Below are 27,238 nucleotides of genomic sequence, written 5' to 3'. Positions count from 1 at the left end.
ACCGTTTACTCAGAACGTTGTTGAAGCACCGTTGGCAGCGATTACAGCCTCAAGTCTTCTTGGGTATGACTCTACAAGCTTGGCACACCTGTATTTGGGGAAATCCTCCCATTCTTCTCTGCAGATCCTCTCAGCTCCTCTCTCTGTTAGGTTGGATGGGGAGTGTCGCTGCACAGCTATTTTCAGGTTCTCCAGAGATGTCCGATCGGGATCAAGTCCAAGCTCTGGCAGGGCCACTCTAGGACATTCAGAGACTTGTCCCGAAGCCACTCCTGCGTTGACTTGTCTCTGTGCTTAGGGCCTTGTCCTGTTGGAAGGTGAACCTTCGCCCCAGTCTGAGGTCGGGAGTACACTGGAGCAGGTTTTCATCAAGGATCTCTCTGTACTTTGTTTCGTTCATCTTTGCCTCGATCCTGACTAGTCCTACAGTCCTTGCAACTAAAAAACATCCCACAGCATGCTGCCACCACCATGCTTCACCGTAGGGATGGTGCCAGCTTTCCTCCAGACATGACTTTTGGCATTCAGGCCAAAGAGTTCAATCTCTGTTTCTCATGGTCTGAAAGTCCTTTAGGTGACTTTTGGCAAACTCCAAGCGGCTGTCATGTGCCTTTTACTGAGGAGTGGTTCCCATCTACCATTAAGGCCTGATTGGTGGAGTGCTGCAGAGATGGTTGTCCTTCTGGAAGGTTCTCCCAGCTCCACAGTGGAATTCTGGAGCTCTCTCAAAGTAACCATTGGGTTCTTGGTCACCTCCCTGACCAAGGCCCTTCTCACCTGATTGCTCGGTTTTACTCTGACATCCACAACAGGTGAACTCTCAAGGATGATCAATGGAAACAGTATGCACTTGAGCTCAATTTGCAAAGGATCTGAATCCTTATGTAAATAAGGTATTTTTGTTTTTTTACTGCTTTTTGCAAACATTTCTAAAAACATGTTTTCGTTTTGTCAATATGTTGTATTGTGTGTAGATTGATGAGGAAACATTTTTATTTAATACATTTTAGAATAAAGGTGTAGCGTAACAAAAAAAGTGAAGGTGTCTGAATAATTTCCGAATTAATATAGGTCAGTTATAGTTTAATTTTCAATGTTTAGTCGCTTATATTTATTATGTTTCTACTACTGATTGTTACCATTTTAATGTTTTTTTTCCCAGTTTTTGTCATTTGTGAAAACATTTTTTACTATAATTTTATATTATTATTCTTCATTGTTTTTTTAACAAAGTTTATTGTAAGTATATTTATTGTATATAGAGTTGCCTTATATTGATGCAATATAGCAGCTTGAATTTGATAGAGAGACAGAGAGGGGGGAGAGAGAGAGAAAGGGGAGAGAGAGAGAGAGAGAGAGGGAGGGAGGTAGAGAGAGAGAGAGAGAGAGGGAGGGAGAAAGAGAGAGAGAGACAGAGATAAAGGGGAGAGAGAGAGAGGGGGGTGAGAGAGAGAGAGGGGGTGAGAGAGGGAGGGAGGGAGGGAGGGAGGGTAAGAGAGAGGGTGAGAGAGAGCGAGAGAGAGAGAGAGAGAGAGAGAGAGGGTGAGAGAGAGAGGGTGAGATAGAGAGGAAGGGGGTGAGAGAGAGAAAAGGGAGCGAGAGACAGAAAAGGGAGAGAGCGAGAGAAAAGAGAGAGAGAGAGAGCGGGTGAGAGAGAGAGAGCGGGTGAGAGAGAGAGAGAGGGAGAGAAATAGAGAAAAGGGAGAGCGAGAGGGTGAGAGAGGGTGAGAGAGGGTGAGAGAGAGAGGGAGAGAGAGGGAGAGAGAGAAAAGGGAGAGAAAGAGAAAGGGGAGGGGAGAGAGAGAGAGGTGTGAGAGAGAGAGAGAGAGAGAGTTGAGAAAGAGAGAGAAGGGGGAGAGAGAGATAGGGGTGAGATGTAGATAGACAGTGAGACAGAAGGGGAAATAGGGGTGAGATGTAGATAGACAGTGAGACAGAAGGGGAAATAGTGTGACCTCTCCTCTTAAACACCTTAGACAGATCATCAGAAATCTACTGCAGGAGAACACAGCCATGCTGAGATTACACACACTCTTAAACACTCTACTTCTTCAGGCAGGTAACAGGTAATTTCCATCAGTTAATGAGCCCGTTAACCTTTAGTGCTAATGACGCTCATTTATTGTGTGTCACTCTCAATAAATCCAATCTAATACATGAACATACTTTGCTAGCTAATTACTTATTGAACACCTTTAACACAGGATTCAAACATCAAAATAATAAAATTAATAGATGTTAATTTAGTAGCTACCTAGCTACCTGGAGTAGCAACTAGAAACCTGGAGTAACTACCAGAAACCTAGAGTAGCAACTACTAGAAACCTAGAGTAGTAACTACTAGAAACCTAGAGTAACTACTAGAAACCTAGAGTAGTAACTACTAGAAACCTAGAATAACTACTAGAAACCTAGAGTAGTAACTACTAGAAACCTAGAGTAACTACTAGAAACCTAGAGTAGTAACTACTAGAAACCTAGAGTAACTACTAGAAACCTAGAGTAGTAACTACTAGAAACCTAGAGTAACTACTAGAAACCTAGAGTAGTAACTACTAGAAACCTAGAGTAACTGCAAGAAACATAGAGTTACTACTACAAACCTAGAGTAACTACTAGAAACCTAGAGTAACTACTAGGAACCTAGAGTAGTAACTACTACAAACCTAGAGTAGCAACTACAAACCCAGAATAACTACTAGAAACCTAGAGTAACTACTAGAAACCTAGAGTAGCAACTACAAACCCAGAATAACTACTAGAAACCTAGAGTAACTACTACAAACCCGGAGTAACTACTACAAACCTAGAGTAACTACTAGGAGCACGGATTAACTACTACAAACCAACAGTAACTACTACAAACCTAGAGTAACTACTACAAACCCGGAGTAACTACTAGGAACCTAGAGTAACTAATACAAACCTACAGTAACTACTAAGAACCTAGAGTAACTACAGGAAATCTATAGTAACTACTATAAACCCAGAGTAACTACTAGGAACCTAGAGTAACTCATAAAAAACCTAGAGTAACTACTGGAAATGGAATGTTCTGTAAAGTGTAAAACATGATTATCACCAGATGGCTATCTATTTATCTTCTGCTGTCCAAGAAACTAATTACCCAAGGATGACTGAGGATGTAACAGCTGTGTGTGTCCGTGTGTGTGTGTGTATAAGACACCAGTTGCAGGGGGCAGCCAACAGATGTTTCAACAGGATTAGCACACACACACACCACACACACACACACACACACACACACACACACACACACACACACACACACACACACACACACACACACACACACACACACACACACACACACACACAGGTTATTCCAACATGGCAACAGCAGGCACTTCATCCCTGTTTTGGTCATGAACCAAGAATCTGCATGAAGTAACAAGCCCCCTGCATAGAAGAGAAGGAAACCCCTGTGTTTGGCCTGATAAGTCTGATATCATTATGCGTGTGTGTGTTTGAGATTGAGTGTCTGTGTGTATGTGCATGTTCATGTGTGTCTTTTCTTGTTGCCTCTGTGTATTTCATGCAAAATGCCAACAACATGACAGCAGTGTGCCAAAAACAACATCAATCTATCACCAGAATAGTTCTACCTCACAGAGTCGGCCAGCTGCCGCCAGCAACATTGATCTAATCATATCATAGCTATCAAAACCTAGGGGAGAGAAAAGAAGGGGCAAGGAGAGACAGGGGGATGAGGGGAGTGGGTAGAGGGATAGGAAAAAGGAGGGGAGAGAGAGAGACGGGAACACACAGAGAGAGAGAGAGAGAGAGAGAGAGACGGGAACACAGAGAGAGAGAGAGAGAGAGAGACGGGAACACAGAGAGAGAGAGAGAGAGAGAGAGAGACGGGAACACAGAGAGAGAGAGCGTGAGAGAGAGAGAGAGAGAGAAAGAAAGAGAAGGGCAGTTGGGTAGCTCTTGGGGACAGCTGCCTATTAAAGTGCATATGGACCCATCACCCCCATTAGAAGTCTTGTCTTATATTTGCATTTAGAGGGCCTCTCTCTCTCTCTCTCTCTCTCTCTCTCAATTCAATTCAATTCGATTCAATTCAATTCAATTCAAGGGCTTTATTGGCATGGGAAACGTGTTAACATTGCCAAAGCAAGTGAGGTAGATAATATATAAAGTGAATATATAAAGTGATATAAACAATAAAAATTTACAGTAAACATTACACATACATAAGTTTCAAAACAATAAAGACATTACAAATGTCATATTATATATATATACAGTGTTTTAACAATGTACAAATGGTAAAGGACACAAGATAAAATAAATAAGCATAAATATGGGTTGTATTTACAATGGTGTGTGTTCTTCACTGGTTGCCCTTTTCTCGTGGCAACAGGTCACAAATCTTGCTGCTGTGATGGCACACTGTGGAATTTCACCCAGTAGATACGGGAGTTTATCAAAATTTGATTTGTTTTCGAATTCTTTGTGGATATGTGTAATCTGAGGGAAATATGTCTCTCTAATATGGTCATACATTGGGCAGGAGTTTAGGAAGTGCAGCTCAGTTTCCACCTCATTTTGTGGGCAGTGAGCACATAGCCTGTCTTATCTTGGGAGCCATGTCTGCCTCCGGCGGCCTTTCTCAATAGCAAGGCTATGCTCACTGAGTCTGTACATAGTCAAAGCTTTCCTTAATTTTGGGTCAGTCACAGTGGTCAGGTATTCTGCCGCTGTGTACTCTCTGTGTAGGGCCAAATAGCATTCTAGTTTGCTCTGTTTCTTTGTTAATTATTTCCAATGTGTCAAGTAATTATCTTTTTGTTTTCTCATGATTTAGTTGGGTCTAATTGTGCTGATGTCCTGGGGCTCTGTAGGGTGTGTTTGTGTTTGTGAACAGAGCCCCAGGACCAGCTTGCTTAGGGGACTCTTCTCCAGGTTCATCTCTCTGTAGGTGATGGCTTTGTTATGGAAGGTTTGGGAATCGCTTCCTTTTAGGTGGTTATAGAATTTAACGGCTCTTTTCTGGATTTTGCTAATTAGTGGGTATCGGCCTAATTCTGCTCTGCATGCATTATTTGGTGTTCTACGTTGTACACGGAGGATATTTTTGCAGAATTCTCAATTTGGTGTTTGTCCCATTTTGTGAAGTCTTGGTTGGTGAGCGGACCCCAGACCTCACAACCATAAAGGGCAATGGGCTCTATGACTGATTCAAGTATTTTTAGCCAAATCCTAATTGGTATGTTGAAATTTATGTTCCTTTTGATGGCATAGAATGCCATTCTTGCCTTGTCTCTCAGATCGTTCACAGCTTTGTGGAAGTTACCTGTGGCGCTGATGGCCAAGGTATGTATAGTTTTTTTGTGTGCTCTAGGGCAACAGTGTCTAGATGGAATTTGTATTTGTGGACCTTTTTTGGATCACCATTATTTTGGTCTTACTGAGATTTACTGTCAGGGCCCAGGTCTGACAGAATCTGTGCATAAGATCTAGGTGCTGCTGTAGGCCCTCCTTGGTTGGTGACAGAAGCACCAGATCATCAGCAAACAGCAGACATTTGACTTCGGATTCTAGTAGGGTGAGGCCGGGTGCTGCAGACTTTTCTAGTGCCCGCACCAATTCGTTGATATATATGTTGAAGAGGGTGGGGCTTAAGCTGCATCCCTGTCTCATCCCACGACCCTGTGTGAAGAAATGTGTGTTTTTTTTAACCGCACACTTGTTGTTTGTGTACATGGATTTTATAATGTTGTATGTTTTACCCCCAACACCACTTTCCATAAGTTTGTATAGCAGACCCTCATGCCAAATTGAGTCGAAGGCTTTTTTGAAATCAACAAAGCATGAGAAGACTTTGCCTTTGTTTTGGTTTGTTTGGTTGTGAATTAGGGTGTGCAGGGTGAATACATGGTCTGTTGTACAGTAATTTGGTAAAAAGCCAATTTGACATTTGCTCAGTACATTGTTTTCATTGAGGAAATGTACGAGTCTGCTGTTAATGATAATGCAGAGAATTTTCCCAAGGTTACTGTTGACGCATATTCCACGGTAGTTATTGGGGTCAAATTTGTCTCCACTTTTGTGGATTGGGGTGATCAGTCCTTGGTTCCAAATATTGGGGAAGATGCCAGAGCTAAGGATGATGTTAAAGAGTTTTAGTATAGCCAATTGGAATTTGTGGTCTGTATATTTTATAATTTCATTGAGGACACCATCAACACCACAGGCCTTTTTGGGTTGGAGGGTTTTTATTTTGTCCTGTAACTCATTCAATGTAATTGGAGAATCCAGTGGGTTCTGGTAGTCTTTAATAGTTGATTCTAAGATCTGTATTTGATCATGTATATATTTTTGCTCTTTATTCTTTGTTATAGAGCTAAAAAGATTGGAGAAGTGGTTTACCCATACATCTCCATTTTGGATAGATAATTATTTGTGTTGTTGTTTGTTTAGTGTTTTCCAATTTTCCCAGAAGTGGTTAGAGTCTATTGATTCTTTAATTACATTGAGCTGATTTCTGACATGCTGTTCCTTCTTTTTCCGTAGTGTATTTCTGTATTGTTTTAGTGATTCACCACATTCTCTCTCTCTCTGTGTGTTCCCGTCTCTCTCTCTCTCTGTGTGTGTGTTCCCGTCTCTCTTTCTCTCTCTCTCTTTCACACACACACACACACACACACACACACACACACACACACACACACACACACACACACACACACACACACACACACACACACACACACACACACACACACACACACACACACTCCAACAATGTAGCAAGTGAAGGGGTCTGGAAATAACTGCAGCCTACACTAACAGAGTGACAATGTGTCCTTCTAACCCCCCAAAAAAACTGACAGATCCCTCTCCCCCCAGCCCTCCCTCTCTGACTCTCTCTCTCTCTTTCTCTGATTCTCTCTCCCCCCTCGCTCTCTCTTCCCCCAGCCCCCCCCCTCTCTTTTGCTCTGTCTCTTTATCTCTCTCAATTCAATTCCATTTCCATTTAAGGGCTTTATTGGCTTGGGAAACATATGTTAACGTTGCAAGTGAACTAGATAATAAACAAAAGGGAAAAAAACAATAAAAACATTTACACTCACAACAATTCTAAAATAATAAAAACATTTCAAATGGCATATTATGTGCAAATAGTAGTACAAAAGGGGAAAAAATGTAAATAAATATGGGTTGTATTTTACGACTCTAGGGGGAGTATTTTCATTTTTGGAAAAAAAATTGGAAAAAAAAACACCATTTTTTTCTGAGGTCTTGGCTGATTTCCTTTGATTTTCCCATATGATGTCAAGCAAAGAGGCACTGAGTTTGAAGGTAGGTGTCACATTCTGACCTTAGTTCCTTTGATTTGTCTTTGTTTAAGTATGGTCAGGGCGTGAGTTGGGTGGGTTGTCTATGTTCCGTTTTCTGTGTTGTGTTTGCGTTTGGCTTGGTATGGTTCTCAATCAGAGGCAGGTATCATTCGTTGTCTCTGATTGAGAATCATACTTAGGTAGCCTTTTCCCACTTGTGTTTCATGGGTGTTTATTTTCTGTGTCTGTGTGTTCCACACGGAACTGTTTCGGTTGGTTATTCCACGTGTCATTTATTGTTTTGTTTCAGTGTTCGCTTGTTTAAATAAAGAGCATGAACACGTACCACGCTGCGCATTGGTCCTCCGATCCTTACTACTCCTCCTCGTCAGAGACAGCCGTTACAGTAGGCCTTGAAATACATCCACAGGTACACCTCCAATTTACTCAAATGATGTCAATTAGCCTGTCAGAATCTTCTAATGCCATGACATTATTTTCTGGAATTTTCCAAGCTGTTTAAAGGCACAGTCAACTTAGTGTATGTAAACTTCTGACCCACTGGAATTGTGATATAGTGAATTCTAAGTGAAATAATCTGTCTGTAAACAATTGTTGGAAAAATGACTTGTGTCATGCACGAAGTAGATGTCCTAACCGACTTGCCAAAACTATAGTTTGTTAACAAGAAATGTGTGGAGTTGTCACACCCTGACCATAGTTTACTTTGTATGTTTCTATGTTTTGGTTGGTCAGGGTGTGATCTGAGTGGGCATTCTATGTTACATGTCTAGTTTGTCCAGTTCTATGTTCGGCCTGATATGGTTCTCAATCAGAGGCAGGTGTTCTTCATTGTCTCTGATTGGGAACCATATTTAGGTAGCCTGGGTTTCACTGTGTGTTTGTGGGTGATTGTTCCTGTCTATGTGTTTTCACCAGATAGGCTGTTTAGGTTTTCGTTACGTTCATTACGTCCTTTATTTTGTAGTGTTTGTATTGATTCGTGTTTTACGTTTGTTTATTAACCTCTTTGATCTCTAGGGGCGCTATTTCATTTTTGGATAAAAAACGTTCCCGTTTTAAGCGCAATATTTTGTCACGAAAAGATGCTCGACTATGCATGTTGACAGTTTTTGAAAGAAAACACTCTGAAGTTTCAGAATCTGCAAAGATATTGTCTGTAAGTGCCCCAGAACTCATTCTACAGGCGAAACCAAGATGATGCGTCAACCAGGAAATGAGCAGAATTTTTGAAGCTCTGTTTTCCATTGTCTCCTTATATGGCTGTGATTGCGCAAGGAATGAGCCTACACTTTCTGTCGTTCCCCCAAGGTGTTAGCAGCATTGTGACGTATTTGTAGGCATATCATTGGAAGATTGACCATAAGAGACTACATTTTCCAAGTGTCCGCCTGGTGTCCTGTGTGGAATTCGGTGCGCAATTGCCAGCTGCTTATACTTTTCCATTTGAATGAGGGGAGAAACCATGCTTCCATGAACGATATATCATTGAAGAGATATGTGAAAAACACCTTGAGGATAGATTCTAAACAACGTTTGCCATGTTTTCAGTCGATATTATGGAGTTAATTTGGAAAAAAGTTCGCGTTTTGAGGACTGAATTTTCGGGTTTTTTTGGTAGCCAAATGTGATGTATAAAACGGAGCTATTTCTAATACACAAAGAATATTTTTGGAAAAACTGAGCATCTGCTATCTAACTGAGAGTATCCTCATTGAAAACATCAGAAGTTCTTCAAAGGTAAATGATTTTATTTGAAGGCTTTTATGTTTTTGTTGAAATGTTGCGTGCTGGATGCTAACGCTAATGCTAACGCTAAATGCTAGGCTAGCTAGCTACTTTTACACAAATTATTGTTTTCCTATGGTTGAGAAGCATATTTTGAAAATCTGAGATGACAGTGTTGTTTACAAAAGGCTAAGCTTGAGAGATGGCATATTTATTTCATTTCATTTGCGATTTTCATGAATAGTTAACGTTGCGTTATGGTAATGAGCTTGAGTCTGTATTCCTGATACCGGATCCGGGATGGGGAGATCAGAGAGGTTAAAACATGGATCGAAATCTACACGCTGCATTTTGGTCCGACTCTCCTTCTCATACAGAAAACCGTTACAGGAGTGGTTGAAAAACGAGTTTTAATGAGGCCTGTAATTTTCATCATAGGTACACTTCAACTATGACAGACAAAATGAGAAGAAAAAAAATCCTGAAAATCACATTGTAGGATTTTTAGTGAATTTATTTGCAAATTATGGTGGAAAATAAGTATTTGGTCACCTACAAACAAGCAAAATGTCTGGCTCTCACAGACCTGGAACTTCTTCTTTAAGAGGCTCCTCTGTCCTCCACTCGTTACCTGTATTAATGGCACCTGTTTGAACTTGTTATCAGTATAAAAGACACCTGTCCACAACCTCAAACAGTCACACTCCAAACTCCACTACGGCCAAGACCAAAGAGCTGTCAAAGGACACCAGAAACAAAATTGTACCCCTGCACCAGGCTGGGAAGACTGAATCTGCAATAGGTAAGCAGCTTGGTTTGAAGAAATCAACTGTGGGAGCAATTATTAGGAAATGGAAGACATACAAGACCACTGAAAATCTTCCTCGATCCGGGGCTCCATGCAAGATCTCACCCCGTGGGGTCAAAACGATCACAAGAACGGTGAGCAAAAATCCCAGAACCACACGGGGGGACCTAGTGAATGACCTGCAGAGAGCTGGGACCAAAGTAACAATGCCTACCATCAGTAACACACTACGCCGCCAGGGACTCAAATCCTGCAGTGCCAGATGTGTCCCCCTGCTTAAGCCAGTACATGTCCAGACCCGTCTGAAGTTTGCTAGAGAGCATTTGGATGATCCAGAAGAAGATTGGGAGAATGTCATATGGACAGATGAAACCAAAATATAACTTTTTGGTAAAAACTCAACTCGTCGTGTTTGGAGGACAAAGAATGCTGAGTTGCGTCCAAAGAACACCATACCTACTGTGAAGCATGGGGGTGAAAACATCATTCTTTGGGGCAGTTTTTCTGCAAAGGGACCAGGATGACTTATCCGTGTAAAGGAAAGAATGAATGGGACCATGTATCGTGAGATTTTGAGTGAAAACCTCCTTCCATCAGCAAGGGCATTGAAGGTGAAATGTGGCTGGGTCTTTCAGCATGACAATTATCCCAAACACACCACCCGGGCAACGAAGGAGTTGCTTCGTAAGAAGCATTTCAAGGTCCTGGAGTGGCCTAGCCAGTCTCCAGATCTCAACCCCATAGAAAATCTTTGGACGGAGTTGAAAGTCTGTGTTGCCCAGAAACAGCCCCAAAACATCACTGCTCTAGAGGAGATCTGCATGGAGGAATGGGCCAAAATACCAGCAACAGTGTGTGAAAACCTTGTGAAGAACCTCTGTCATTGCCAACAAAGGGTATATAACAAAGTATTGAGATAAACTTTTTCGTTACAAACAGCCCGACAGGGATGTTTTGTCACAAAAAAATCTCAAAAGGAGGGAGAGAGAGGCCGACCTTTCACGCTCTCAGAGAGCTGTGTGAAGCACAGGGCTCACACCATTCAACAGGTAATGTGAGGGCATCCTACATACATTCTGAAACAGCTCAGCTCTCTGTTACACATTTTCCACCGCGGCAGCTGCAGTGATTCCCCCTGAGGTGGTAGCACAGAGAGCAGGAATAGCAATATCTATAACTCCACTCCATCTCACACACTGCATGTTCTATCACTTAAGGGTATGTGTCAGGGGCCATGTGTATGAATTTAACATAACAGTGTTTGATGTATTGCTCTGGATTCCGTGGAAGCTTGTATTTCCTCTGAATAATGTAAATGAATACTTTAAGAATTATGACTACATGCAGCAATATATATATATATATATATATATATATATATATATATATATATATATATACCACCACAGCGGGATTTGATGTACAATTACTATGGATAACACTTCACTTGACCCCCAGTGTGATCACACGTTATGGCACGGTCATAACCATGTCGTAATATGTCATAACAGCTGACATAACTTGTCATAACCTGTCATAACGTGGTCATACCACTGTCACGACCCATACATTTACACCTGTTTCTGAGCCATGAGCACAAAGCGCAAATTCTCTGGAGCTGAATATCAGCCTCACTTTCTTTCTTTCTATCTCACGCTCCTGCTCTGTGTGGTATCCATAGCAACAGCTAAACTTGGGGGTTGTGTTTGCGTGCGCTCGCGTGTGTTCTTTGTTGTGTGTGAGAAACTCCTGAGGTAGTTGCTCAGCATCCCTGTACACATTAATTAGATAACACTTGACTTGACAACCAGCGTCATAACATGGTCACAATATGTCATAACAGCTAACATAACTTGTAAAAACCTCTCATAATATCATCTTAACACTGTCGTGACATATATTTACACCTGTCATGACATATATTTACACCTGTCATGACATATATTTACACCTGTCATGACATATATTTACACCTGTCATGACATATATTTACACCAGTCATGACATATATTTACACCTGTTGTGACATATATTGCGTAATTTTTGGGCAGGTTATGACACCTACATAAGAGTGTCAAAACCCACAAAACCTCCCACACGAGGGAAAACATTCCATTTAAGTGATAATGTCTGAGAAGCTGGTGTTTGGAGGACATATTGGCACGGGTGTTGTTAGGCAAACCCTCCGAACACCGGCTTCTCAGGCATTATCACTTTTTTACAACCAACAAGAGCGAGAGCAAAAGAAAGAGCGAGAGAGAGAGAGGGGAGAAAGAGAGAGAGGGGGAGAAAGAGAGAGAGAGGGGAGGAGAAAGAGAGAGAGAGGGGGAGAGAGAGAGAGAGAGAGAGAGAGAGAGAGAGAAATTGAAAGTGAGGCTGATATTCAGCTCCAGAGAATTATCGCCTTGTGCTCTGTGTGTTTCTCTGCAGACTCATGGCTCAGAAACATTATCACACACACACACATCCACACACACACACACACACACACACACGCTGCAAAGTTTTCAAACTGTGTCAAAATGTCATTAAACATTATGGCATGAATCCCGCTCCCCTATCTCCTTCACTTTGCTGCAGTGTAATGTAGAAGCAGAGGTTAGGGAAATCACTGCATAATGAATCCATACCATTAACACAGAAATAATATGTCAATTTCCACCTTATGGTTTCTCAGGAGGTTAGTGAGAGATGGAGGGGAGACAAGGATGTCAGTGAAGTTGTGGGGGAAGGTTTAAACAAACACAGAGAGGAAGTTGGGGGGGAAGGTTTAAACACAAACACAGAGAGGAAGTTGGGGGGGAAGGTTTAAACACAAACACAGAGAGGAAGTTGGGGGGGAAGGTTTAAACACAAACACAGAGAGGAAGTTGTGGGGGAAGGTTTAAACACAAACACAGAGAGGAAGCTGGGTGTGTGCATGTGTGTGTGTGTGTGCGTGTGTGCGTGTGCGTGTGTGTGTGTGTGTCGCTCAAGATCAACTGCGAAAATCGGCATCCATCCAGGTAAGCAGTGCACACTGGGAGATGACTTCAAAACTGTTCACTAGGGGCAATAGTGAGCGCTATTGCCATCAAGTAGGCTTGGGTTTTGACAGGGTGTTGAGGACGGGGATGGTGGATGGACGAGCTCTGGCTCGGAGGGTCACATGTTCGATCCCAGTGTTAGGCAGTCATTGTATTAACCCTGTCACAAACCTTAACCCTTAACTAAGCAGAATTAATACCAAAAATTAACCTTTGAAATGTGATTTTTATGAACAAACTTTGGATTCTGCCGTGAGACTGTGAGAGCCTGTCGCTGTGTGTTTGTTCCTTCTCCACTCACCTGAGACAGCCAGTGGCGTTGCGAAGCACCTGGGAAGTGTGTGTGTGTTGCTTGCGGTCGTCATGGAGATTGTGGGAGGAGTCCCAGGAGGAGGAGTTAGGGATGATGACACTATTGGTCAGAACGGCCAAGGCATCCTGGATGATTGGCATCTTCAGGGCATCACATGACGACAGGTTCCACAACACACCTGAGGACAGACAGACAGACAGACAGACAGACAGACAGACAGACAGACAGACAGACAGACAGACAGACAGACAGACAGACAGACAGACAGACAGACAGACAGACAGTTGCGTTAGAATACAGACACAGTACATACAGTGTGTTAGAGGAGGAACAGTCATCAACAAGCTCAGAAACATCTGACATCTGTCTCTAAGCAACAGTTAACCATACGACACTGCCATTGTTATTCTGGTGCTTTCCATTGAAACAACTCTGCTTTAAACTTCAAGTCCTCCCCCCCGCTCCTCAACTCCTCCTCTCTCATCTGTGACGGTATATTGGTCTGGCAGTTTAGATTTGAGAGACACTAATTAAGATTGAAACCCAACACAAAAACAGGAAAAAGAAGCCATTTTTATGGCCAATTTATTAAGAAAGCACGGGTCTGTGCACAAACAACGCTCAATTACACTAACACAATCAACAGCGTCTCAACTGATGCATACTTTGCATCACGACCAAGACTGAATTTAAAAAATGTTGACATGTTCAGGTATCTTGTAAATCCAGGGCCAAGTGGACAATATAATAACAATGGATTTGGTGGTTAATAATGTATAGGCATGTATACTAGACTGTGAGACAGGGCAGAGGGCTACATGGAACAGTTATGATGTCATCTATTTGGCTTTTAGACAGGGCAGAGGGCCACATGGAACAGTTATGATGTCATCTATTTGGCTGTGAGACAGGGCAGAGGGCCACATGGAACAGTTATGATGTCATCTATTTGGCTGTGAGACAGGGCAGAGGGCTACATGGAACAGTTATGATGTCATCTATTTGGCTTTTAGACAGGGCAGAGGGCCACATGGAACAGTTATGATGTCATCTATTTGGCTGTGAGACAGGGCAGAGGGCCACATGGAACAGTTATGATGTCATCTATTTGGCTGTGAGACAGGGCAGAGGGCTACATGGAACAGTTATGATGTCATCTATTTGGCTTTTAGACAGGGCAGAGGGCCACATGGAACAGCTATGATGTCATCTATTTGGCTTTTAGACAGGGCAGAGGGCCACATGGAACAGCTATGATGTCATCTATTTGGCTGTGAGACAGGGCAGAGGGCCACATGGAACAGCTATGATGTCATCTATTTGGCTGTTAGACAGGGCAGAGGGCCACATGGAACAGCTATGATGTCATCTATTTGGCTGTGAGACAGGGCAGAGGGCCACATGGAACAGCTATGATGTCATCTATTTGGCTGTTAGACAGGGCAGAGGGCCACATGGAACAGCTATGATGTCATCTATTTGGCTGTGAGACAGGGCAGAGGGCCACATGGATCAGCTATGATGTCATCTATTTGGCTGTGAGACGGGGCAGAGGGCAACATGGAACAGTTATGATGTCATCTATTTGGCTGTGAGACAGGTCAGAGGGCCACATGAAACAGTTATGATGTCATCTATTTGGCTGTGAGACAGGTCAGAGGGCCACATGGAACAGCTATGATGTCATCTATTTGGCTGTGAGACAGGGCAGAGGGCCAAATGGATCAGCTGTGATGTCATCTATTTGGCTGTTAGACAGGGCAGAGGGCCACATGGAACAGCTATGATGTCATCTATTTGGCTGTGAGACAGGGCAGAGGGCCACATGGAACAGCTATGATGTCATCTATTTGGCTGTGAGACAGGGCAGAGGGCCAAATGGATCAGCTGTGATGTCATCTATTACTGACTCATGTACTGCTGACTGCTATCACACTACTCTACACTAACACATGCTTCACTCTGTCTCTCTCTCTGTTTCTTTCCTGCTCTCTCTCTCTGTTTCTCTCTTTCTGTTACTCTCTCTCTGTTTCTCTCTCTCTCTCTCTCTGTTTCTCTCTTTCTGTTACTCTCTCTCTGCTTCTCTCTCTCTGTTTCTCTCTCTCTGTTTCTCCCTCTGTTTCTCTCTCGCTCTGTTTCTCTCTCTCTCTTTGTTTCTCTCTCTCTGTTTCTCTCTCTCTGTTTCTCCCTCTCTCTCTCTGTTTCTCTCTCTCTCTCTTTGTTTCTTTCTCTCTCTCTCTCTCTCTCTCTCTCTCTGTTTCTCTCTCTCTCTCTGTTTCTCCCTCTCTCCCTGTTTCTCTCTCCCGGTTTCTCTCTCTCTGTTTCTTCCTCTCTCTGTTTCTCTCTCTCTGTTTCTCCCTCTCTCTCTCTGTTTCTCTCTCTCTCTCTTTGTTTCTCTCTCTCTCTCTCTCTCTCTCTCTGTTTCTCTCTCTCTCTCTGTTTCTCCCTCTCTCCCTGTTTCTCTCTCCCGGTTTCTCTCTCTCTGTTTCTCTCTCTCTCTGTTTCTCTCTCTCTCTGTTTCTCTCTCTCTCTGTTTTTCTCTCATTTTCTCTCTCTGTTACTCTCTCTCTCTGTTACTCTCTCTCTCTCTCTGTTTCTCTCTCTCTCTGTTTCTCTCTCTCTCTGTTACTCTCTCTCTCTCTGTTTCTCTCTCTCTGTTTCTCTCTCATTTTCTCTCTCTGTTACTCTCTCTCTCTGTTACTCTCTCTCTCTCTCTCTGTTTCTCTCTCTCTCTCTGTTACTCTCTCACTCTCTCTGTTTCTCTCTCTCGCTCTGTTTCTCTCCCACTCAATTAAATTAAATTAAATTCAATTCAATAGTCTTTATTGACATGGCAAGTTAAATGACTTACATTGTCAAAGTATACCTAACACAAAATGTTTGGACCAGCAACAATAAAAATAGTAGTAGTGGAAATGGGATTATCATTAACAGCAACTACAACAACAATATTAATGAGAACAACAATACATTAAATACATAGTAGTAGACCAACGTGACTGAGAAGACACATGACATGGTATGAAAGACAAAACAAAACTAAATGGGAAATCTTATTGACATTACATTGCACTTTTCACTGGCTGTCCCTCAGGAGGACACATATTCGGATGCCAAAACTGCACATTTGGGATTTTCACCCAATAAATATTTGATTTGATATTTTACAGTCTCAAATTCTTTGTATTGAATTATAATTTTGGGAAATAAATATTCTCTTAGGTCTGAGTATTTGTCACAGTGTAATAGGAAATATAGCTCTGTCTCTACCTCTCCCCTGGAGCAGAGTGAGCACAGCCTGTCCTCTCTGGGCAGCCAGGTTTGTCTGTGACGACCGGTCTCTATAGCCAGACTGTCCTCTCTGGGCAGCCAGGTTTGTCTGTGACGACCGGTCTCTATAGCCAGACTGTCCTCTCTGGGCAGCCAGGTTTGTCTGTGACGACCGGTCTCTATAGCCAGACTGTCCTCTCTGGGCAGCCAGGTTTGTCTGTGACGACCGGTCTCTATAGCCAGACTGTCCTCTCTGGGCAGCCAGGTTTGTCTGTGACGACCGGTCTCTATAGCCAGACTGTGCTCACTGAGTCTGTACCTAGTCAGTGTTTTCCTCAGTTTTCTATCAGTCACAGTGGTCAGATAGTCTGCCACCATGTACTGTCTGTTTAGAGCCGAATAGCATTGAAGTTTACTTTGATTTTTTGTTGTGTCTTTCCAATAGGTGATATATTTTCATTTTTGCTTTGTGTTGATTTGGTTGGGCCAGATTTTCTGAGTGCTGTCCTGAGGCTCTATGGGGTTGGTTTGGGTTTGTGAACTGAGCCTCAGAACCAGCTGCCTGAGGGGACTCTTCTCTTGTTTCATCTCTTGACATTGTAGAGCTGTGTGATGGAATGTTTTGGGGTCACTTGTTTTTAGATGGTTGTAAAATGTAATGGTTATTTTTTTCTATTAGAATAAGTCCCAATTCTGCTCTACATGACTTATTTTTTGTTTTTCTTTGCATTTGCAATACAGTCTTGCAAAACTCTACAAGCAGTATTTCGATTGGATGTTTGTCCCATTTGGTATATTTATTGTTAGAGAGTGGACCCCATACTTCGCTGCCATAAAGAGCAATTGGATCTATAACTGATTGGAAAATGTTGAGCCAGATTCAAATTGGAACTTCGATTTTAATGTTCCTTTTAATGGCATAGAATGCTCTTCTTGCTTTGTCTCTCAGGATTCATCTCTCCCACACTCTCGCTCTCTCTCTCTCTGTTTATCTCAATTCAATTCAATTTAAGGGCTTTATTGGCATGGGAAACATATCTCTCCTACTCTCACTCACTCTGTTTATCTCTCTCTCTATCACTATGTCTCTCTCTGTTTATCTATTTCTCTCTACCTCTCTCTCTCTCTCTCTCTCGCTCTAAGCTCTCTCTCGCGCCCAATTCCATTTCAATTTAAGGGCTTTGTTGGCATGGGAAACACATGTTAACGTTGCCAAATCAAGTGAGGTAGATAACGATCAAGGGTGAAATAAACAACTAAATTAACAGTAAATATTAAACTCAGAAAAGTTCCAAAAGAATTAAAGACATTTCAAATGTCCTATTATGTGCAAAAGTACAAAAGTGAAAAAAAATAAACACAAATCTTGCTGCTGTGATGTCACACTGTGGAATTTCACCCAGTAGATATGGGAGTTTATCAAAATTGGGTTTGTTTCAAATTCTATGTGGATCTGTGAAATCTGAGGGAAATATGTGTCTCTAATATGGTCATACATTTGACAGGAGGTTAGGAAGTGCAGCTCAGTCTCCACCTCATTTTGTGGGCAGTGAGCACATTGTCACGTTCTGACCTTTATTTCCGTTGTTTTGTATTTATTTAGTATGGTCAGGGCGTGAGTTGGGTGTTCCTGTCACTGTGTTTGTTTGTCACAGGATAGGACTGTTTTGCGTTTGCACATTTCTTGTTTTTGTTAGTTTGTTCATGTGTAGTGATTGATTAAAACATGAATAACCACCACGCTGCGCTTTGGTCCGCTTCTCTTCCTCCTACAGACGAACGCCCTTACAGAATCACCAACCAAGGACCAAGCGGCGTGGTAGAAAACAGCGACGACAGCAGCAGCAGCAGCAACAACAACAGCGGCCGGTATCACAGGACTCCTGGACATGGGAGGAGATACTGAACGGAGAGGGACCCTGGACACAGGCTGGGGAATATCGCCGCCCCAAAGCAGAGCTGGAGGCAGCGAAAGCTGAGCGGCGGCGATATGAGGAGGCAGCACGGCAGTGCGACAGGTACGAGAGACAGCCCCAAATTTTTTTTGGGGGGGGGCACACGAGGGGTGGAGCTAAGCCAGGTAGCAGACCTGCGCTCACCCCTCGTGCTTATTATAAGCAGCGCGATACTGGGCAGGCACCGTGTTATGCGGTTAAGCGCACAGTGTCGCCAGTACGTGTCCATAGCCCGGTGCGCTATAGGACAGCCCCCCGAGAGTGTCATGCGAGTGCGGGCATCGAGCCAGGGCGTATGGTGCCTGCTCAGCGGGTCTGGTCGCCGGTACGCAGTTTTGGCCCAGGGTATCCTGCGCCGGCTCTGCGTGCTGTGTCTCCGGGGCGCTGGGAGGGTGCAGTGCGTCCTCTGCCCGCGCTCCGCTCGTACCGGGCGACTGTGGGAATGGAGCCGAAGGGAGAGGTGCGTGTAGTAAGCACTAGATCTCCCGTGCTTACCCACAGCCCGGTTCAACCTGTGCCTGCACTCTGGACGGTCCGGGCTAGAGTGGTTATCCAGCCTGGGGAAGTGGTGCCAAGGTTGCGCACCAGAGCTCCAGTGCTCCCCCACAGCCCGGTCTTTCAGGTGCCTCCTCTTAACCCCAAGCCTCCTGAAGGTCTTCCCAGCCTGGTGGTTCCTGTGGCAGCCCCACGCACCAGGCTGTCTCTCTGTCTCCTCCCTGCAGGTGGTCCTGTCTGTCCGGCGCCGCTGCCGGAGTCTCCCGCCTGTCCGGCGCCTCTGCCGGAGCCTCCCGCCTGTCCGGCGCCGCTGCCGGAGCCTCCCGCCTGTCCGGCGCCGCTGCCGGAGCCCCTCTGCCCAGAGCAGCTGTCTCTCTGTCCCGAGCAGCTGTCTCTCTGTCCCGAGCAGCTGTCTCTCTGTCCCGAGCAGCTGTCTCTCTGTCCCGAGCAGCTGTCTCTCTGTCCCGAGCAGCTGTCTCTCTGTCCCGAGCAGCTGTCTCTCTGTCCCGAGCAGCTGTCTCTCTGTCCCGAGCAGCTGTCTCTCTGTCCCGAGCAGCTGTCTCTCTGTCCCGAGCAGCTGTCTCTCTGTCCCGAGCAGCTGTCCCTCTGTCCCGAGCAGCTGTCCCTCTGTCCCGAGCTGCCCCTCTGTCCAGTGGGGTCATTGAGAGGGGTGGTCATGCTGAGAGAGCCACGGAGGCGGACAATAAGGCGGACTAAGACAATGATGAGGTGGGGTCCGCGTCCCGCGCCAGAGCCGCCACCGCGGACAGACGCCCACCCAGACCCTCCCCTATAGGTCAAGGTTTTGCGGCCGGAGTCCGCACCTTTGGGGGGGGGGTACTGTCACGTTCTGACCTTTATTTCCGTTGTTTTGTATTTATTTAGTATGGTCAGGGCGTGAGTTGGGTGGGCAGTCTATGTTTGTTTGTCTATGTTGATGGCTTGTTTCAGCACAGGTCTCATTTTGTAGCTTCACGGTCGTATTTGGTTTATTGTTTTTGTTACTCGTTTGTATAGTGTTCAGTTTTTCTTGATTAAAGATTTGCCATGGACACTTACCACGCCGCGTATTGGTCCTCAGATCCGTCTCGTCTCTCCTCTTCGGATGAAGAGGAGGACGGCCGTGACACACATAGCCTGTCTTATCTTGGGAGCCATGTCTGCCTCCGGCGGCCTTTCTCAATAGCAAGGCTATGCTCACTGAGTCTGTACATAGTCAAAGCTTTCCTTAATTTTGGGTCAGTCACAGTGGTCAGGTATTCTGCTGCTGTGTACTCTCTGTGTAGGGCCAAATAGCATTCTAGTTTGCTCTGTTTCTTTGTTAATTCTTTGTTAATTCTTTCCAATGTGTCAAGTAATTATCTTTTAGTTTTCTCATGATTTAGTTGGGTCTAATTGTGCTGCTGTCCTGGGGCTCTGTAGGGTGTGTTTGTGTTTGTGAACAGAGCCCAAGGACCAGCTTGCTTAGGGGACTCTTCTCCAGGTTCATCTCTCTGTAGGTGATGGCTTTGTTATGGAAGGTTTGGGAATCGCTTCCTTTTAGGTGGTTATAGAATTTAATGGCTCTTTTCTGGATTTTGCTAATTAGTGGGTATCGGCCTAATTCTGCTCTGCATGCATTATTTGGTGTTCTACGTTGTACACGGAGGATATTTTTGCAGAATTCTCAATTTGGTGTTTGTCCCATTTTGTGAAGTCTTGGTTGGTGAGCGGACCCCAGACCTCACAACCATAAAGGGCAATGGGCTCTATGACTGATTCAAGTATTTTTAGCCAAATCCTAATTGGTATGTTGAAATTTATGTTCCTTTTGATGGCATAGAATGCCATTCTTGCCTTGTCTCTCAGATCGTTCACAGCTTTGTGGAAGTTACCTGTGGCGCTGATGGCCAAGGTATGTATAGTTTTTTGTGTGCTCTAGGGCAACAGTGTCTAGATGGAATTTGTATTTGTGGACCTTTTTTGGATCACCATTATTTTGGTCTTACTGAGATTTACTGTCAGGGCCCAGGTCTGACAGAATCTGTGCATAAGATCTAGGTGCTGCTGTAGGCCCTCCTTGGTTGGTGACAGAAGCACCAGATCATCAGCAAACAGCAGACATTTGACTTCGGATTCTAGTAGGGTGAGGCCGGGTGCTGCAGACTTTTCTAGTGCCCGCGCCAATTCGTTGATATATATGTTGAAGAGGGTGGGGCTTAAGCTGCATCCCTGTCTCATCCCACGACCCTGTGTGAAGAAATGTGTGTTTTTTTTAACCGCACACTTGTTGTTTGTGTACATGGATTTTATAATGTCGTATGTTTTACCCCCAACACCACTTTCCATAAGTTTGTATAGCAGACCCTCATGCCAAATTGAGTCGAAGGCTTTTTTGAAATCAACAAAGCATGAGAAGACTTTGCCTTTGTTTTGGTTTGTTTGGTTGTGAATTAGGGTGTGCAGGGTGAATACATGGTCTGTTGTACAGTAATTTGGTAAAAAGCCAATTTGACATTTGCTCAGTACATTGTTTTCATTGAGGAAATGTACGAGTCTGCTGTTAATGATAATGCAGAGGATTTTCCCAAGGTTACTGTTGACGCATATTCCACGGTAGTTATTGTCAGGGGGGGGGGGGGGGGTGTTATTCTCTTCAGAGCCAGGTCTGCCAAAGGTGACCTTTCTCAATAGCAAGGCTATGCTCACTGAGTCTGTACATAGTCAAAGCTTTCCTTAAGTTTGGGTCAGTCACAGTGGTCAGCTTTTCAGTACTCCCTGTTTAGGGACAAATAACATTCTAGTTTGCTTTGTTTTTTAAAAATTATTTCCAATGTGTCAAGTAATTATCTTTTTGTTTTCTCATGACTGGGTCTAATTGTGCTGCTGTCCTGGGGCTCTGTGGTTGTCTGTTTGTGAACAGAGTCCCAAGACCAGCTTGCTTAGGGGGCTCTTCTCCAGGTTCATTTCTCTGTAGGTGATGGCTTTGTTATGGAAGGTTTAGGAATCACTTCCTTTTTGGTGGTTGTAGAATTGAATGTCTCTTTTCTGGATTTTCATAATTAGCAGGTATAATCCTAATTCTAATTCTAATTCAAATCCTCAATTTGGTGTTTGGTGCTCTCTCACTCGCTCTCTCTCTCTGTTTCTCTCTCTCTCTGTGTTTCTTTCCCGCTCTCTCTCTCTGTTTCTCTCTCTCTCTCTCTCTCTCTCTCTGTTTCTGTCTCTTTCTCTCTCTCTATTTCTCTCTCTCTGTTTCTCGCGCTCTCTGTTTCTCTCTCTCTCTCTCTCTCTCTCTCTGTTTCTGTCTCTTTCTCTCTCTCTATTTCTCTCTCTCTGTTTCTCGCGCTCTCTGTTTCTCTCTCTCCCGCGCTATCTCTCTCTTTCTCTCTCTCTCTGTTTCTCGCTCTTTTTCTATGTCCCCCCCTCTAACTAGACACACTGACTCAACCTACCCTACACATAATAAGCACACACAACACATACACCACAACCACCACCAACACTCCAAGTCCGCGGGACGAAAGCTGCAGTCAGATGGTGGAGCAGATGTCTTCTCTCTGACGGTTGAGAGCACGGCTGGTGTCCTATTGGTGGACGGTGACACACGCACCTCATCAACAATCCAACCACACTAATTAGTGCTTCCTCCAGGTCTGACTAACCATCTCACAGAGAGAGAGAGAGAGAGAGACAGCAAAAGGATGGAAGACAGAGGCATGGAGAGAGAGAGAGAGAGAGATATAGAGGGGATGGAGAGAGAGACAGATAGAGGGGATGGAGAGAGAGAGACAGAGAGAAGGGATGAGAGTGATACAGAGAGAGGGAGCGAGAGAGAGGGAGCAAGAGGGGATGAGAGAGAGACAGCGAGAAGGGATGAGAGTGATACAGAGATAGGGGTTTGAGAGAGAGAGAGAGAGAGATAGAGAGAAGGGATGAGAGTGATACAGAGAGAGGGGTTTGAGAGAGAGGGAGCGAGAGGGGATGAGAGAGAGAGACAGAGAGAAGGGATGAGAGTGATACAGAGAGAGGGGTTTGAGAGAGGAGGAGTGAGAGGGGATGAGAGAGAAAGAGGGAGAGAGAGTGGATGGAGAGAGAAGGAGAGAAAGAAGGGATGGAGAGAGAGAGGACGAGAGATGGGATGGAGAGAGCGACAGAGAGAGAGGGGATTGAGAGAGGGAGAGATAGGAGAGGGAGAGAGAGGGGGTGGAGAGAGAGGGAGAAAAAGAGGGTTAGAGAGGGGGTGGAGAGAGAGTCAGAGAGAGAGGGGAAGGAGAGAGGGAGAGAGAGAGGATGCGACAGAGGGGATGGAGAGAGAGAGGGACAGAAAGGGGATGGAGATAGAGACAGAGAGGGGGGTGGAGAGAGGGAGAGGTGATGAGAGAGAGAGAGGGAAAGAGAGAGGAGAGAGAGAGAGAGAGAGAGAGAGAGGGGGGGGATGGAGAGAGAGGGAGAGAGATGGGATGGAGAGTGAGACAGAGAGAAAGGGGATTGAGAGAGGGGGAGCGAGAGGGGATGGAGAGAGACGGAGAATGAGAGGGGATGGAGAGAGAGTCAGATAGAGAGGGGATTGAGAGAGAGAGGGAGAGCGAGGGGATGGAGAGAGAGAGAGATATATAGGAGGTCATGATCAGATGAGCTCCTGCATTTTTCAGCATTTTCTTTAAAAAATATAGATTTAGAGTTAGATAAACCAATCAATCAATCAAATTTATTTTATATAGCCCTTCGTACATCAGCTGATATCTCAAAGTGCTGTACAGAAACCCAGCCTAAAACCCCAAACAGCAAGCAATGCAGGTGAAGAAGCACGGTGGCTAGGAAAAACTCCCTAGAAAGGCCAAAACCTAGGAAGAAACCTAGAGAGGAACCAGGCTATGTGGGGTGGCCAGTCCTCTTCTGGCTGTGCCGGGTGGAGATTATAACAAAACATGGTCAAGATGTTCAAATGTTCATAAATGACCAGCATGGTCGAATAATAATAAGGCAGAATAGTTGAAACTGGATTTTTTTTGTCAGGAACATATACAGGATGCTTCCCTCTACAACATAACATTCACTTCAAATCAAAACTCAAAACCTACAACCTGATTTTGGACGGAATTACGGAATCACCTGGAAGGTTTACAACTACCAAGGATTTATTACCCTATACAGCAAATTCTCTGGAAAACAACAGAAACCTGAAAACACCATCCAACCTGGAACTGAGTGAGTAATGTTTAGTCTGAAACTATATTTTATTTCCAAAAGCCAAGAAGAAAAATGCATTACATTACTTTATAGGGACTGAATGCTAAATTAATGCTGCCAAGCTTGATACAACTTCAATTAGCACTGACGTGTCAAGTGAGAGGTGTCAAAGCCCTTTAGCCCAACAATGGCAGGAGAGTGGAACAGTCTACTCCAACCAAATGGAGAGGCCTTAGAAGCTGCCTCCCGCTGTTCAGAGGTAATTAAAATACAGTACCCTGTGCATGTAAAGAATGATAAGGAAAGAAAAGATTACAAAATGAAGCTGCTTATGGAAAATCAAGAGACTCTTTTTCTGACTATTACAAGAATGGGGACATCAGCAACCTTATCTTCCACACAAACCATCCCCTGGCATGGCACAGTGCTATATTAGCACACTACCCCTTTGTTAAGAAAGGGGTTGTTAACGAAGGGTGGAAACTCAGGATACTTGACAACGGGAACTCTGAGTCAGCTAATATAAATCTGTATAAGTCTGGAACAGTAATGGTACAGGGCAACCCCAAACAGTTTCAACTGGACTATCACCAAATTAAAGAATCAGCCCAGCAGGAGAAGGTCTCCCTTGAGAAAGACACCCCCACCCCGAGCGGGTCAGACCAGACCTCTTCATTATATAACCCCACAGACGAGCCACCCCCAGCGGAAAGTCAACCTCCCAGCACAGAGTACGACCCTCTCATTGAAATGAAGGATACATTTACCCAGCTGGAGGTAAGGCAGGTGGAGCTGGAACAGCAGGTGATTAAACTCCAGTTAGCACAGACCCAGACAAAAGTCCAGCACAACAACATGCCCTTAACCAGACCCGGAGAGCTGGAGGTGGAGAGAGACATATCTGCACTCTGGACAGTGGTGAGACAACTACAACAGGAGAAAGAGCTGGAGCAGGAGCAGAACAGAGCACTAAAGGAGAGGATCAGACTGCTGGAGGAGAGGTTGAGGGGGATGGCGTGTGACAGACAACAACCCACTAGAGAGGTGGCCACCCCGGCAGAGAAGCCAGCAGAACAGCACACCTCAGCACCCGACAAAAGTCTTGGCATCCCAGCAAAACAGTCCACACCAGACCCTGACAATAGCATCGAAACCACAGCAGAACAGTCCAAACCAGACCCTGACCATAGCGTCGACATCACAGCAGAACAGACAAATGAAGAACCCCAAACCCTAGCAGCTCTCACCCCCTCTGAACACCCCCCCCCTGTCAGCCACCCTGATAGCCCTTCTGACAACCTCCCCCCACACAAACTGAGGACACACACAAGACACAGATTAATCTCCTCATGGACTCAAATGGGAAATATATACAAGAAAAATAACTTTTTCCTAAACACAGTGTGTCTAAACTCTGGTGTCCAAACACCCAGCCTGCCTTAGACCTTCTGTCTGAGGACCAACTAGGCTCACCTAGCCACATACTAATACACACAGGCACAAACGACCTGAGATCACAGCAGGAAAGGGTGGCCACAACACTGAAGGGAGTGATTGAAAAAGCTTCTTCTACTTTCCCCAACGCACAAGTGGTTATCTCCACCCTGCTACCACGAAAAGACTTCCACCCTGCCACAATACAGCGTGTAAACGCAAGTAATTCCCGTGATTGTGCCTCAAAACCAAATGTTTTCCTGGTCCACCACTCCACCCTGGATTTGAACAGCCTCTATGACCAGGTCCACCTCTACAAGGCAGCAGTGCCCACCTTTGTCCGGACTCTAAAGGACATCGCTCTCAAACGTATCCCCAACACTTCACACAGGAGCAACAGATCAATAGACACCTCACCCAGACCAGCGAGACACCCCCCCCCCCCCCCCCCCCCCCCTGGACCTACACATACAGGACCCACGCCAAGAGGACTTACATCCAGACCACAGCCCCACCAGCCACATCCACACTCCCACCCCAACCAATCAACAACCACACCACATCAACCATGCCCGCACCCCATTTAGGCCCCCTCAGATCAGACATATGCCCCTCCTGCCCACCCCATGCACCCCACCCCCACAAAGATGGCCTCAACATGGAAGTCACACATACGCCCAGGCAGTGAGCGGGCAAACAGGCCCAACCCCCACTCTTACACTAGCCCAAACCAATGGCATGTACCAGATGCTCAGCAGGCTCTGCTCACACTTACTGGCCTGAGGCCAAACCACATGACCAACAACATTGGACACTTTATGGAACACAAAGCCTTCACCATCTCATCCTGGAATATCCAAGGCCTGAGGTCATCTGCCTTTGGCCTAAAGAGCAGGAACCTGGACTTCACCAAATAAATAGTCAATACAGACATTGTCATCCTGCAAGATAACTGGTATAGAGGAGACGAACCCACTGGTTGCCCTCTAGGTTACAGAGAGCTGGTAGTCCCATCCACCAAACAACCAGTTGTGAAACAGGGAAGGGACTCAGGGGGTATTATAATTTGTTATAGAGCAGACCCTATTAAATGAATCAAAGCAGGAACATTTTACATTTGGCAAGAAATTCAAAAGAAAATGATCTTAACAGAGAAAAATGTCCTCCTGTGTGCTACCTAAATCCCCCCCAATAGAATCCCCATACTTTAATGAAGACAGCTTCTCCATCCTGGAAGGGGAAATCAATCAATTCCAGGCCCAGGGACATGTACTAGTCTCTGGCGACCTAAACCGGACACGAACCGGACACGAACCTGACACCCTCAGCACACAGGGGGACAAACACCTGCCTGGAGGTGACAGCATTCCCTCCCCCATATGCACCCCTAGGCACAACTATGACAACATAACCAACAAAAACAGGTCACAACTCCTGCAGCTCTGTCGCACGCTGGGTATGTACATAGTCAATGGTAGGCTTTGAGGGGACTCCTATGGTAGGTACACCTATAGCTCTGTTACATCCTGGGTATGTACATAGTCAATGGTAGGCTTCGAGGGGACTCCTATGGTAGGTACACCTATAGCTCATCTCTTGGCAGTAGTTGTTACGGTGCGTGAATGAGGACCCAAAAGCGAATTAACTAAAACAGAGCTTCTTTAATAACCAAACATAGGTAGGCTCAGATGGACCGGCAGATTCCG

The 27,238-nt window shown here is 44.8% G+C and overlaps 1 protein-coding gene across 1 annotated transcript in view; it reads right to left on the bottom strand.

Moving 5' to 3' along the window:
* The window catches only part of LOC110490910 (catenin delta-2-like), a 190,731-nt gene that overhangs the window by 63,528 nt on the left and 99,965 nt on the right, over nt 1-27,238 (bottom strand). Inside the window, exon 3 of the mRNA XM_036945607.1 lies at nt 13,195-13,384. Coding sequence (XP_036801502.1) covers nt 13,195-13,384 — 190 coding nt within the window. The remainder of the gene's footprint in view (nt 1-13,194; nt 13,385-27,238) is intronic.

The sequence above is a fragment of the Oncorhynchus mykiss genome, chromosome 15 (genome assembly GCF_013265735.2).
Source record: "Oncorhynchus mykiss isolate Arlee chromosome 15, USDA_OmykA_1.1, whole genome shotgun sequence".
NCBI lineage: Eukaryota > Metazoa > Chordata > Actinopteri > Salmoniformes > Salmonidae > Oncorhynchus > Oncorhynchus mykiss.
Note: the sequence above shows the minus strand (reverse complement) of the source record. Positions and strands in the feature narration are given on the sequence as shown.